General features: G+C 43.1%; 1 protein-coding gene across 1 annotated transcript in view; it reads right to left on the reverse strand.

Moving 5' to 3' along the window:
- Positions 1-15,574, reverse strand: part of GAREM2 (GRB2 associated regulator of MAPK1 subtype 2) — a 184,827-nt gene that overhangs the window by 104,224 nt on the left and 65,029 nt on the right. The window contains 1 exon segment of the mRNA XM_040348213.1: positions 15,391-15,531. Within this exon segment, the coding sequence (XP_040204147.1) occupies positions 15,391-15,531 (141 nt within the window).

Raw genomic sequence — 15,574 nt, forward strand, 5'->3', positions numbered from 1 at the left:
ATGCATTGTCTAGTTACATTATATTTTAATACTACTGCTGCTGCCTCCATGCTGAGTAAAGCTTCATGACCTCTCTGGCACAGCGGATCCACCAACAGCCTCCGCTACAAGCTACCAGACCGGATCTAAACAGCAAGTGTAACTATAACAATGAACCTTATGTTAAACCCTGTTTTGCGGCATTTATACTGCAACCATTGGGCTGTCTGCAAGAGCTCATCTGCATTCTCTCTCTCTTTCTTGCTCTCTCTCTCTCTCGGTATATATATATATATATATATATATATATATATATATATATTGTTGCTTTTGTTATGTTCATTTTTCAACAGTTTATTTTGTGTTCGTCGTGTCTGTGTCCGTGTGCTTTAGTTTGTCCTAGGTTTGTGTTAAATAAATTAATAGTATAAAATGTTGTTGCTTATTATGAAGTTAGATGTGTTGATGTTGATTTGTTCGATGTGAAGTTAGATGTGTTGAAAAACCTAAAAATCTATCTCAAAAAGAAATGAAACATTTCCAAAAAATAATATTTTTTATTATAAAAAAAAAATCAAAGTGATTGGCTCATGCGCTTTTGCAATTTTTCCAATTCACGCATTTCTCTCATTTGTTGCTCCTCCAGTTGCTTGTTTTGATTGGCTAAATAGCACATTTTCCTCTGGTTAGCAATAATTAATTCTTGCCTTTTCGTTATTGCTGCTTGTCTCTGCATAATCTCTTTTACAGCTGTTATGATATAAGAAAAAACAATTTGATTACAAAGACCGTTAACAAATACATAAAATATTTTTTTTGCTTATTAATCAATCATTATCATGTCTATACATTTGTTGTGTGTCTAACACATACAGGGAGTGCAGAATTATTAGGCAAATGAGTAATTGGACCACATCATGCTCTTTATGCATGTTGTCTCACTCCAAGCTGTATAGGCTCGAAAGCCTACTACCAATTAGGCATATTAGGTAATGTACATCTCTGTAATGAGAAGGTGTGTGGTCTAATGACATCAACACCCTATATAAGGTGTGCATAATTATTAGTCAACTTCCTTTCCTTTGGCAAAATGGTCTAAAAGAAGGACTTGAGAGACTCTGAAAAGTCCAAAATAGAGAGATATCTAGCAGAGGGATGCAGCACTCTTAAAATTGCAAATCTTCTGAAGCGTGATCATCGAAAAATCAAGCGTTTCATTCAAAATAGTCAACAGGGTCAAAAGAAGTGTGTGGAAAAAAAAAGGCGCAAAATAACTGACCATGAACTGAGAAAAGTCAAGCGTGCAGCTGCCAAGATGCCACTTGCCACCAGATTGGCCATATTTCAGAGCTGCAACATCACCGGGGTGCCCAAAAGCACAAGGTGTGCAATACCCAGAGACATGGCCAAGGTAAGAAAGGCTGAAAGACGACGACCACTGAACAAGACACACAAGCTGCAACGTCAAGACTGTGCCAATAAATATCTCAAGAAAGATTTTTCTAAGGTTTTATGGACTGCTGAAATGAGAGTGAGTCTTGATGGGCCAGATGGAAGAGCCCGTGGCTGGATTGGTAAAGTGCAGGGAGCTCCAGTCCGACTCAGACGCCAGCAAGGTGGTGGTGGAGTACTGGTTTGGGGTGGTATCATCAAAGATGAGCTTGTGGGGCCTTTTCGGATTGAGGATGGAGTCAAGCTGAACTCCCAGTCCTACTGCCAGATTATGGAAGAGACCTTCTTCAAGCAGTGGTACAGGAAAAAGTCACCATCCTTCAAGAAAAACATGATTTTCATGCAGGACAATGCTCCATCACACGTGTCAAAGTACTCCACAGCGTGGCTGGCAAGAAAGGGTATTAAATAAAAAAAAGTAATGACATGGCCTCCTTGTTCACCTGATCTGAACCCCATTGAGAACCTGTGGTCCATCATCAAATGTGGGATTTACAAGGAGGGAAAACAGTACAACTCTCTGAACAGTGTCTGGGAGGCTGTGGTTGCTGCTGCACGCAATGTTGATGGTGAACAGATCAAAACACTGACAGAATCCATGGATGTCAGGCTTTCGAGTGTCCTTGCAAATAAAGGTGGCTATATTGGTCACTGATTTGTTTTTGTTTTGTTTTTAAATGTCAGAAATGTGTATTTGTGAATGTTGAGATGTTATATTGGTTTCACTGTTACAAATAAATCATTGAAAAGGGTATCTATTTATTTTTTGGTTAAGTTGCCTAATAATTCTGCACAGTAATAGTAGTCACCTGCACACACAGATATCCCCCGAAAATAACTAACACTAAAAACAAACTAAAAACTACTTCCAAAAAAATTCAGCTTTGATATTAATGAGTTTTTGGGGTTCATTGAGAACATGGTTGTTGTTCAATAATAAAATGAATCCTCAAAAAATACAACTTGCCTAATAATTATGCACTACCTGTATACTTCTAGCATCAATACCATATTATGGTTCTACAATCTGACAGGTGCGCTTTATATGTTGTCCATTTTTATATCTACATTTTGTTGTTGAAATGTTATTAATCATTGTGCACATATTTACCTTCCTGAGCGAGGCTCACAGGAACGCTCTCTTCCTCCTGCTCTTCCGCTTGAGAAGTTGGGGTGGTGGGGGGGGGAATCTCCTCAGCTTGCTCCTCAACAGGAGCTGGGGTTGGGGAGTGGGAGGGCCCTGGCTGCTCCTCCTCATCCATGTCCTCCTCTGCCGCATCCTCCTCTGCCGCATCCTCCTCCTCCTCCTCATCGGCCTGGCGCCTTCTGCGCTTGGCGCGGACAACTGGCATTGGAGCTCCTATAATAACACAATGTTCATATATTATAAAAATGTTTTCTAATGACGTATGCAAATTCTGTGTACTGTGCTGTATTGTATATGAATACAAATTGATTTATATAGACAGTTAACCAATGGGACAATGTTATATTAAAGGGTCTTGTGGGCACTACAGGGGACTGAGCGTGAGCTGGGATGCAACCATGTTAAAATGAGCTGTTTTTGTCTCCTTTGTTTTGTTCAGACCATCTCATGTTAAAAAAAGGGCCTGATGGAGCACACGGGATTACTATAACAACCCCACTCCTAACACAGGAATTTAGTGGTAATCTATATATATAAAACTCAACGTGTGTGTGTGCATAAATGTATGTATGTATGTATGTATGTATGTATGTATGTTCCAGCATCACGTACAAACGGCTAAAGATATTTATATGAAACTTGGCACACAGGTTACTTATATGTCAGCCACAAACATAGGATAGGTGGTTTAAACCTTACCCACCCCCACTTGCCATGGTCGGGGTTTTTCTTTAAAGTCCCATGCAAAGCAATGGGAAAATTATGTTCCCACATAACTTCTGTGTTCCTGTCTGCTGCCCCATGTCTTTTTTCAACAGTACTATGAATACCTTGGCCGGTGGTGATATATGTTAGCACAACATGGCATCTTGGTTAACAACATCTGACCTTACATGAATTACATATGACCTTACATAACTGTCACCAAAGGAGCTGCGGTGGCTCCACGCGATTGCCACTGCACTGACAACTGATTCACCTCTGCAGCTAGGGGTTCGGATCCCGCTCTCGGCTACCTGTGAATTGAGTTTGGTGGTCTCAGCCCCGCCACTGGTGGGTGTGCTATGCGAGGTTGGGTTGGGAGGACCCCCTCACACCCGCCATTGCCAACCGGGGCATGGAGAAAGGTGGCAGATTGCCTCTGGGGGAGGCCTCCCAACTCCTGCAGGCCGGCTCCTCTCTCTTTCGAGTTCACGCACAAAATACACTTTTTTTAAAAAAAACATAACTGTCAACAATAACTTACCTGGATGATATTTAGCCCGAAGACGTCTGACATTACCCATTTGGCGCCTCTTGAGGTCAGACCACTTCTTAACAATGGCCTTGTGGTCATGTTGGCCGCCAAAGTCAGCGATTAGGGCGCTGACCACAGCCCTTTTCTGTGGCTGCCGCCGCAGGTCATCATATCCTGTTTCCAGGAACTTCTGCAAGATGAAGAACAAAGTATATTGTAATACTTCTGTTGACAGCCTTATGGATATATGACGTAAATGTATGCTATTCAACAATTGGAAGCATTCTCGCCTTATTAATCAATGACAGGGGTAACATGAAAGATTTTATATCCTGCCATTTCGGTCGCCACCTTTTTTGCATAAATATAGCAGCCATTATCATTTGCATAATTATGAATATATTATTAACAACACAGGATACACGTATAGGGGAGATATGCGTTGCTAACTCTTTTCCCTGTCAGGAGCCTAACGCCCCGGGGGGTCAGAGACGGGACCTTTTTCGGAGGACCACTGACGTATGTACCAGTCGCAGTTTTTTGTGATGTCACTCTTTAGGTGTGTGCACATTTTTCACTGCATCCGGGTGGAGTTTTTGGGTTGTGTTTTGCACGCCACAGGCTTTTCAACAGGAAAAATACAGCTGGAGGCAGAATGGTTGCAAAACACTACGTGTTTGTTACTTTACTCTGGGTTTCAAGACCAGTCCACCTCCAGCTGTTGCAAAACTACTACTCCCATCAGCCACGGTCTGTCAGTGCATGCTAAGAATTTTACTTTTGCTGCATTTAGGGTGCCACAGTTTAGAGACCCGTGCATAAAGGCCTGAAAAATGGGGGCCTGCAGAACTTACAATACTAGAAGTGCCAGCATTCCCAGGCATGCTGGAAGTTGTAGTTCTGCAACATCTAAAGGGCAATATGTATTCGAACGTCCTTGGGCCTTGAGGACACTGAAGTCAGGACGTTCGCATACGTCCTATGTCCAAAAAATTTTTAAATTCATTATGCTAAATAACAAGGAAAAGTGCCTAAATACACATTTGCCAACCAGGGTGTCTGCAGCTGTCCAGGCATGCTGGGACTTGTAGTTTTGTAAAAGCAGGAGACACATTTTTTGTGAAATACTAATATATGATCATATATACTAACTTTTAAACTAGACTAAAATGCTGGGCTGGGCTGGGACTTGTAGTTTTGTAAAAGCAGGAGACACATTTTTGGTTAAATACTAATATCTGATCATATATACTAACTTTTAAACTAGACTTAAATGCAGTTGAAGATGATGAAATAACAGTGGTCAAAATACTTACACAAATCAGCAACTTTTCCTCAGACTTAGTGAAATTGCTTCCAACCATGTTGCTGTGTGATTGCGCTGCGATCATAAGTTGGAAACTGGCAAGGCTCCAGGAAATGGTCGCGTGTTGTTCGCGTGTTGATTGCGCTGCTTGGACCGAGATGGGTCCATATGGCTTCGGCTGTATGGACCACAGTAACTCTTTTCCCTGTCAGGAGCCTAGGAGCCTAACGCCCCGGGGGGTCAGAGACGGGACCTTTTCGGAGGACCACTGACGTATGCAACCGTCGCAGTTTTTTGTGATGTCACTCTTTAGGTGTGTGCAAATTTTTCCTTGCACCGGGTGGAGTTTTTGGGTTGTGTTTTGCACGCCACAGGCTTTTCAACAGAAAATAACCAGCTGGAGGCAGAATGGTTGCAAAACACTACGGGTTTGTTACCTAACTCTGGGTTTCAAGACCAGTCCACCTCCAGCTGTTGCAAAACTACTACTCCCATCAGCCACGGTCTGTCAGTGCATGCTAAGAATTTTACTTTTGCTGCATCTAGGGTGCCACAGTTTAGAGACCCGTGCATAAAGGCCTGAAAAATGTGGGCCTGCAGAACTTACAATACTAGAAGTGCCAGCATTCCCAGGCATGCTGGAAGTTGTAGTTCTGCAACATCTAAAGGGCAATATGTATTCGAACGTCCTTGGGCCTTGAGGACACTGAAGTCAGGACGTTCGCATACGTCCTATGTCCAAAAAAATTTTAAATTCATTATGCTAAATAACAAGGAAAAGTGCCTAAATACACATTTGCCAACCAGGGTGTCTGCAGCTGTCCAGGCATGCTGGGACTTGTAGTTTTGTAAAAGCAGGAGACACATTTTTGGTTAAATACTAATATCTGATCATATATACTAACTTTTAAACTAGACTTAAATGCAGTTGAAGATGATGAAATAACAGTGGTCAAAATACTTACACAAATCAGCAACTTTTCCTCAGACTTTGAGAAATTGCTTCCCACCATGTTGCTGTAATATTGGGAAACTGGCAAGGCTCCAGGAAATGGTCGCGTGTTGTTCGCGCAATTGCGCATGCGCGATCGAAAAATCGCAATCGCAATATGTATTTTGGTTAAAATATCATACATATTCGATTTCAGAGTGCTGCTACAGCAGTTTTCGAAATATCTGCAATAAATTTCGCATTCGCATGTTGCGATATTTCGATAAAATATCAGGAATATTCTGAGCCAATCAGAGCGCTCCTCCAGCATATCTCGAAATTGCGCAATAAATATCGCATTCGCATGTTGCGATATTTCGATAAAATATCAGGAATATTCTGAGCCAATCAGAGCGCTCCTCCAGCATATCTCGAAATTGCGCAATAAATATCGCAATCGCATGTTGCGATATTTCGATAAAATATCACGAATATTCTGAGCCAATCAGAGCGCTCCTCCAGCATATCTCGAAATTGCGCAATAAATATCGCATTCGCATGTTGCGATATTTCGATAAAATATCACGAATATTCTGAGCCAATCAGAGCGCTCCTCCAGCATTTCTCGAAATTGCGCAATAAATATCGCATTCGCATGTTGCGATATTTCGATAAAATATCACGAATATTCTAAGCCAATCAGAGCGCTCCTACCGCAGTTATTAAAAAATCGCAATTATTTTCGCATTCGCAATAGCGAAAAATCGCATTCAATTAATTTCGATAAAATATCACGAATATTCGAATTTAGCGAATATATCTCGAATATTCGAATATATATTCGAGATATATCGCGAAATCGAATATGGCATATTCTGCTCAACACTAGCCATTACTAGTATAAATACAAATAAATAAAAATGCCATAAATCTATCCCCTATTTTGTAGACGCTATAACTTTTGCGCAAACCAATCAATAAACGCTTATTTCGATTATTTTTACCAAAAATATGTAGAAGAATACGTATCGGCCCAAAATGTTTTTTAATATCTTTTTGGGGGATATTTATTAAAGCAAAAAGTAAAAAATATAGAATTTTCTCAAAATTGTCGCTCTATTTTCGTTTATAGCGCAAAAAAAAAAACCCGCAGAGGTGATCAAATACCACCAAAAGAAAGCTCTATTTGTGGGAAAAAAAGGATGCCAATTTTGTTTGGGCGCCATGTCGCACGACCGTGCAATTGTCAAAAGTGCGACAGCGCTGAAAACTAAAAATTGGTCTGGGCAGGAAGGGGGTGAAAATGCCCTGTATTGAAGTGGTTAAAGAGCAAATAAAAAAATTGTAAAAGGTAACAATTGGCAAATACATATCAATACAGTTTTATGGATACAGCACTGTAGAATGGAGTTCTCAACATGTTTCGCCCATATGCCGGGCTTCTTCAGGGGATGCTGTCCAATTTTTTGAGGTACAAGCCTTTCAGGTCTCTTGGGATGTTTTTGATGTCACAATGTACAGTATAAGATTTCCTATCATCTGTGCCCAGTCTTGCCACACAGAGTTAATCCAGCTCTGAGCAATCCTCTTTTATTGTTCAGTGAAAATTAACAGACTTCCAGATAAAACCCTGTCTAAATAAAAAGTCCTTTCCTCTCTCCTTGCTTTGAGTGACAGGTTATTTACATATCTAGCTTGGACATGTTTATCATATGTTATGTTATGTTTATCATAATATGAGGTGATTCACAGTTCATTGTATATTACCAGGATGTGTTATGTGGGGGAGGGGTGGATTTCTCACTTTTTATACTGTGGATCACCTAATTTTATGATAAACATAACATAACATATGATAAACATGTCCAAGCTAGATATGTAAATAACATGTCACTCAAAGCAAGGAGAGAGGAAAGGACTTTTTATTTAGACAGGGTTTCATCTGGAAGTCTGTTAATTTTCACTGAACAATAAAAGAGGATTGCTCAGAGCTGCATTAACTCTGTGTGGCAAGACTGGGCACAGATGATAGGAAATCTTATACTCTACATTGTGACATAAAAAAAAACATGTTTGGGTTTACATCCACTTTAATCAAATCACTAGGATCACAGGTGTCTATCTGCATCAAGAAAACCGTGTGCTGTGGGTGACCATAGGGGGCATTCAAAGACCAGAAAAACAACTTTTTGCAGAATGAGATACAATAATATCAAATATATATATATATCTATATATATATATATATATATATATATATATATATATATATATATATATATATATATATATATGGAAAAAAATTAATTAAAGGGCAAATAAAAAAATTGTTAAAAGGTAACAATTGCCAAGTACATATCAATACAGTTTCATGGCTACAGCACTGTAGAATGGAGTTCCCAACATGTTTCGCCCATATGTCGGGCTTCTTCAGGGGATGCTGTCCAATTTTTTGAGGTACAAGCCTTTTTTTAGGTCTCTTGAGATGTTAATCAAATCACTAGGAAAGTTCACAGGTGTCTATTTGCATCAAGAAAACCGTGCGCTGTGGGTGACCATAGGGGGCATTCAAAGACCAGAAAAACAAAGTTTTGCAGAAGTAACTGTATTGATATGTACTCGCCAATTGTTACCTTTTAACAATTTTTTATTTGCTCTTTAAATAATAATAAAAAAAAAAATCTTGTATATCATATTTGATATTATTGTATCTCATTCTGCACCTTAGAAATACCAATTAAAGTGGATGTAAAGCCACTCTCATCCTTTCTAAACGACTGCCATAGTGCTGATCTTTAAGCATATAGATGCCTCCTGCATGTATCCTTACCTGTCAAATGTCTCCCCTCTGTCTGTTATAAGAACTGAAAAACTGCAGATTCTGTGGGTGGATCTGTTGTCTGGAGCTCTGTGGGTGGAGTCGTGATGTCAGTAGACTCCCCGCCCTCCTCTACACTCCCCGTGTCAATGATCACTAACATCCAGTCAAAATCCAGAAAAGTAACCACATGACTTCAGAAAAGGAGCGAGGCTAGTGCATGAGATATGTAAATAACCTGTCACTCACAGCAAGGGGGCGGAACGGACTAAGGTTTTTCTCTGTAAGTCCGTTTTATTTCACTGAACAATAAAAGAGGATTGCTCAGAGCTGGATTAACTCTGTGTGACAAGACTGGGCACAGATGATAGGAAATCTTATACTCTACATTGTGACATTAAAAAAAAAAAAAATCGGGTTTACATCCACTTTAATCCTTTCGTATCTACCTAAGGGATGTGGTGCTAAAAATAAGTCGGTCTGCCCATGGTTACAAAGTCCTTTCCCTTTATTCACATTAGATACTGTAAATGTATAGCCATTTATGAGATCAATTATTAAGTGTATTCATTATTTATTGGTAAGAACAGTTTATTGAGTATAGGAGCAGCGCTTGGTTTTCTTTTTAACATAGATGACTGAGGTCCAGCCTTTGTGGCTTCCTCCATAGACACAGTGGAGAAAAAGGTGCAAAGGAAGTGTTTTAATGGCAAGATTACCAGGTGAAAAAATAAAAAAAAAGCCTGAAAAAAGAAAACAAATGCAGCCACCACCTCCAGGAACTAGTAAGCTGCAATGTCTTACATTCATGTTTTAGGGCCAGATCCACAGACGAAGTACGCCGGCTTATCTACTGATACGCCGGCGTACTTTCAAATTTCCCGCGTCGTATCGTTGTTTTGAATCCTCAAAACAAGATACGACGGCTTCTGGGTAAGATCCGACATGCGTACGTCTTCGTACACCTTCGGATCTAAGATGCAATACTTCGGCGTCCGCTGGGTGGCGTTTTCCGCGTCAGGTATGCAAATTAGCGATTTACGACGATCTACAAATGTACGTGCGGCCGTCGCATTTTCTAACGTCGTCTGTAGTCGGCTTTTTCCGGCGTATAGTTAAAGCTGGTATTTTTCGGCGTATACATAGAATTGCCATGTTAAGTACGGCCGTCGTTCCCGCGTCCAAATATTTTTATTTATTTTTTTTGAGTAAGTCGTCCGTTACTTGGGATGGACGTAACTCACGTCTAAGTTAAAAAAAATGATGTTGTTGCGACGTCATTTAGCGCAATGCACGGCGGGAAATTTAGGAACCACGCATGCGCATTTAATTCGGCGCGGGGACGCGCTTCATTTAAATGAAACCCGCCCCCAACCCGCCCAATTTGAAATACACCGCCAGAAATACACTACGCCACCGTAACTTATGGCGCGAACTCGCTGAGGATTCGAAAATGCGCCAGGTAAGGTACGGCGGCGTAGTGTATCTCTGATACGCTGCGCCAATGTATTTCTTTCTGGATCTGGCCCTTTAGGTTTAAGCCTTTACGTTGAAGGACACATTTAGCCCCAGTACAAGATGGAGTCACTGTGGAGCTGGGCAGGGTGGCATCCTGGAATTTATTGCACAGGAAGTGCTCCCAGCGCGAGCGATAACGAGCGATAACGAGCAGTAATATGATTTTTATTATGTCACAGCTGGAAGGTGTAATTATTGAAGGCGCGCTCTCTGGCTGTCAGAGAAAGGTTGTAATTAATATGTCACCGAGAGCTGGAGGTTCCTGGAGCAGACAAAGCTTTTGTCACTGTGTGGTTTTCCCATCTAATGAATCAGAAGACAAAAAAAGAGCTGAACGCACTGATCATGATCCGCCGTCTCAGCTATTAATGTCAGCCAGCGGGCGGCAAGGTCAAATGAGAGTCACCGGGGAGAAGCCTAGGCTCCGGGAAAAGCAAGATAGGTCCAAAATGATATGTATTGTGGACCAGGGAGAAGAGGCAACATCCAGGGGCACAAGGCTCCAAGAAGACCACTTCTTTCCCACAGAATTTTTTTTTTTTCATTTTTGCACGCATATTTAAAAAATTATTTTAGGCATGAAGATTAATTAAAACCCCCCCAAAACATTCTGAAAGCAGACACCCTGGAGAATAAAACAGCTGTAGTTCCACAGTGCATGCAGGCTCCATTCATAAATACTGATCTGTGAAGGTGTTTGATAAAGGTGTTCTATGATGAATCCATTCGATAAGTGATCTCTGTATCAAGAGTGCCGACAGTGGCTTCTGCATCAATGAAGCCTGAAAGCAATGCTTGCAGGCTTCATTCAGAAATACTGATCTGTGGAGGTGTGGAATAAAGATGTTCTATGGTATCCTTTATGAGGATAATCCTGTAACATGATTATCCTTGTACACAGGATCAAACGAACATTCTTGAAGCAAGACGTTTCAAATAAATTTCTACTAGCGTATAGTAGAGTTTAACCACTTGCCGCCCGCCAATGACAGATTGACGGCGGCAAAGTGGTTGTAGAATCCTGACTGGACGTCATATGATGTCCTCAGGATTCTGAGCCGCGATCGTTGTTGCAGGGTGTCAGTCTGACACCCCGCAACACCGATCAAGGTAAAGAGTCTCTCACGGAGACTCTTTACCACGTGATCAGCCGTGTCCAATCACGGTTGATCACGATGTAAACAGAAAAAGCGGGTAATCAGCTTTTCCTCACTCGCGTCTGTCAGAGGCGAGTAGAGGAGAGCCGATCGGCTGCTCCTGTGACAGGGGGGGTTTGTGCTGATCGATTATCAGCACAGCCCCCCCGAGGATGCCCACTGGACCACCAAGGATGCCCACTGGACCACCAGGGATGCAAAAAAAAAAAGGTATGTCACCCTAGACCACCAGGGATGAGAAGGACACACAAAATGGATGCCAATCAGTGCCGCAATGGATGCCAATCAGTGCCCACAATGGGCATCACTGATTGGCAGGCATGGTTTAGCACTGATTGGCATCCATTAGTACAACACATACGATAGTGCCCATCTATGCCCATCCGTGCCACCTATCAGTGCCCATCCATGCCGCCTATCAGTGCCCATCCATCCTGTCTATCAGTGCCCATCCGTGCCGCCTATCCGTGCCCATCCGTGCCGCCTATCCGTGCCACCTATCTGTGCTCATCTGTGCCACCTATCCGTGCCCATACGTGCTGCCTACCCAAGCCCATCCATGCCGCCTATCCGTGCCGCCAATTAGTGCCCATCCGTGCCGCCCATCAGTGCCGCATATTAGTGCCCAACAATGCCACCACATCAGTGCCACCTCATCGGTGCCCATCAGTGCCGCCTTTTCAGTGCCCGTCAGTGCAGTACCATCAGTGAAGGAGAAAACTTACTTATTTACAATGTTTTATAACAGAAACAAAAAAAAACATATTTTTTCTAAATTTTCTGTCTTTTTAAAAAAAAATTTGCAGAAAAAAAAATCCCAGAGGTGATCAAATACCACCAAAATAAAGCTCTATTTGTGGGTACAAAATTATAAAAATTTTGTTTGGGTACAGTGTAGCATGACCGCGCAATTGTCATTTAAAGTGCAACAGCGCTGAAAGCTAAAAATTGGTCTGGGCGGGAAGGTGTATAAGTGCCCGATATGGAAGTGGTTAAAGGGGTTGTAGAGGTAAAAAAAAAAAATTCCCTAAATATCTTCCTTTACCTTAGTGCAGTCCTCCTTCACTTACCTCATCCTTCCATTTTGCTTTTAAATGTCCTTATTTCTTCTGAGAAATCCTCACTTCCTGTTCTTCTGCCTGTAACTCCACACAGTAATGCAAGGCTTTCTCCCTGGTGTGGAGTGTCGTGCTCGCCCCCTCCCTTGGACTACAGGAGAGTCAGGACGCCCACTAACACACAGCTCCTTTCTCTATCTGCAACGTAGAGAGCGTCCTGACTCTCCTGTAGTCCAAGGGAGGGGGCGAGCACGACACTCCACACCAGGGAGAAAGCCTCGCATTACTGTGTGGAGTTACAGACAGAAGAACAGAAAGTGTGGATTTCTCAGAAGAAATAAATCCAATCGCGTGTACGTGGCATTAGTAGTAGTTCCAATGTTTGATGTCTCTTGATATTGCCGCAATTTTATTCTATAATGCCGCGTACACACGATCGTAAATTCCGACAAGAAAAGTCCGATGTGAGCTTTTGGTCGGACATTCCGACCGTGTGTAGGCTCCATCGGAATTTTTGCTGTTGGAATTTCCGCCAAGAAAAATTTGAGAGCTGGTTCTCAAATTTTCCGCCAAGAAAAGTTATTGGAGGAAATTCCGATTGCCTGTATGCGATTCCGACGCACACAAAAAGCATGCATGCTCGGAATCAAGTCGACGCATGGGCGGAAGCACTGAACTTCATTTTTCTCGGCTCGTCGTAGTGTTGTACGTCACTGCGTTCTTGACGGTCGGAATTTGGTGTGACCGTGTGTATGCAACACAAGTTTGAGCCAAAAAAATCCATGGTTGTCTTGTCGGATTTTCCGGTCGTGTGTACATAAGGCAGTGATGGTGAACTTTGGCACTCCAGATGTTTTGGAACTACATTTCCCATGATGCTCAACTATACTGCAGAGTGCATGAGCATCATGGGAAATGTAGTTCCAAAACATCCGGGGTGCCAAGGTTCGCCATCATCATTGCTCTAGGGCAGGGGTGTCCAAACTTTTTTCAAAGAGGGCCAGATTTGATGAAGCGAACATGCGTGAGGGCCGACCATTTTGCCTGACATTCTTTGAACCATTAAAATGCGGTCTAAGTGTGTTTGTTTGAGCACTAATACACCGCCCAACAAGAATTCTCTTGCCTTTGTGGCTGTGGGTGAGTTAAAGAGATGAGCTTGGGCGTGTTATTTGGATATACCGTATTTATTGGCATATAACATGCACCTTCATTTTAAGAAATTGCCAGGAATGCTGCACCCACCATTGCCAGGAATGCTGCACCCACCATTGCCAGGAATGCAGAGTCATACAGGAGAAACTCCTGTTTACATCGGGCGGCCTCTTTAATACAAAGTCCCGCCTCTTATGATGGGCAGAACAGTCGTCCAATGGCAGCGCAGGAGACGGGACTTCCCATTACAGAGGCCGCCCGTAAACAGGAAATTCTCCTCCTGTATGTACAGCACTCGTCCCACCTCCTCCCTGTCCCCTCCAAGGCAGCCAGCATATATATCTTTTGTGGCCCCGGCGCTGGAAGATTGTTGGGGGCCACAAAAGATATACCGTATTTATCGGCGTATACCGCGCACTTTTTTGCCCTGAAAATCAGGGCAAAATCGCGATACCCGCTTCCCGCGCGGTGTTTGAATGCCTGCGCCGACATTTACCGAGCGCAGTACGCTCGGGTACATTCGGCCAGGCTCGGCTTCGCTCGTAGTCACGCTTTGTGACGTTTATGCGTGAGAAGCCGAGCCTGGCCGAATATACCCGAGTGTACTGCGCTCGGCATACGTCGGCGGAGGCTTCGAACTGAGCGCGGGAAGCAGGGATTTGACATGAAGACAGCGCGGAAGAAGCCGGGAGGACACCACCGAGGCCGCAGACGGACGCCGGACCGGATGAGGCCGCCGATGGACGCCGGGCAAGACACCAAAACTGTAAGGCCCCGTACACACGAGAGGATCGATCCGCTGAAATTGATCCGCGGATCGGTTTCAGTGGATAGATCCTGTGGTGTGTACGATCCAGCGGATATTTATCCGCGGATATATTTCGGGCCGACCGATTTCCAGCGGATAAAAATTTCTTAACATGCTAAGAAATCTATCCGCTGGAATCGGCTCCAGCGGATCGATCCGGTGGTCTGTACAGACTCACCGGATCGATCCGTCCGAACCCATCCCTCGCATGCGTCGTAATGATTCGACGCATGCGTGGAATTCCTTATATGACAGCGTCGCGCACGTCGCCGCGTCATCATCGCGGCGACGGCGCGACACGTCATCGCGATGGGAATTCGGCGCGGATTTCGATCCGATGGTGTGTACACTCCATCGGATCAAAATCCTCAGAGGATTTATCCGCGGAAACGGTCCGGAGGACCGTATCCGCGGATAAATCCTATTGTGTGTACTAGGCACAAGTAGTAAAATGTAATAAAATGTTTTTTTACAGGATTTTAGGGTCAAAATTAGGGGTGCGTGCTATACGCCGGAGCGTGCAATACCCCGATAAATACGGTATATGTCCAAATAACCAGGCGGGCCGCTCAGAACCAGAACGTGGGCTGCGATTGGCCCGCGGGCTGGACTTTGGACATGCCTGCTCTAGGGTGTCTGCTTTCAGAAAGCATATAATGTTTGGGGGTTTTGTGTAATCTTCAGGCCTAAAATGATTCTTAATCGTGTGTAAAAAAAAAAGCAAACATGTCTCTGGCAGCGAAAAGGTCATGTAGGTATAAGGAACAGTATGTCGGTCAAGTTATAATTATTATTCAATTCAAGAAATGGGATTCTTTCTATACCTGGATACTGGAGTGGGATGTCTATCTTGGGCCCGATGACGTAGTGTCCCTCCTCGAGGCTGTGAGCCGTCACCGTTGTCCACTGTCGGCAGGAATGAATCAGGATGACGTCCTGGTCACTGACCCCCTCCACGTATTCCCCTGCAAGAGAGCATCATCCCATCAATCAATCAATCAATCAATC

Source organism: Rana temporaria, chromosome 4 (assembly GCF_905171775.1).
Source record: "Rana temporaria chromosome 4, aRanTem1.1, whole genome shotgun sequence".
NCBI lineage: Eukaryota > Metazoa > Chordata > Amphibia > Anura > Ranidae > Rana > Rana temporaria.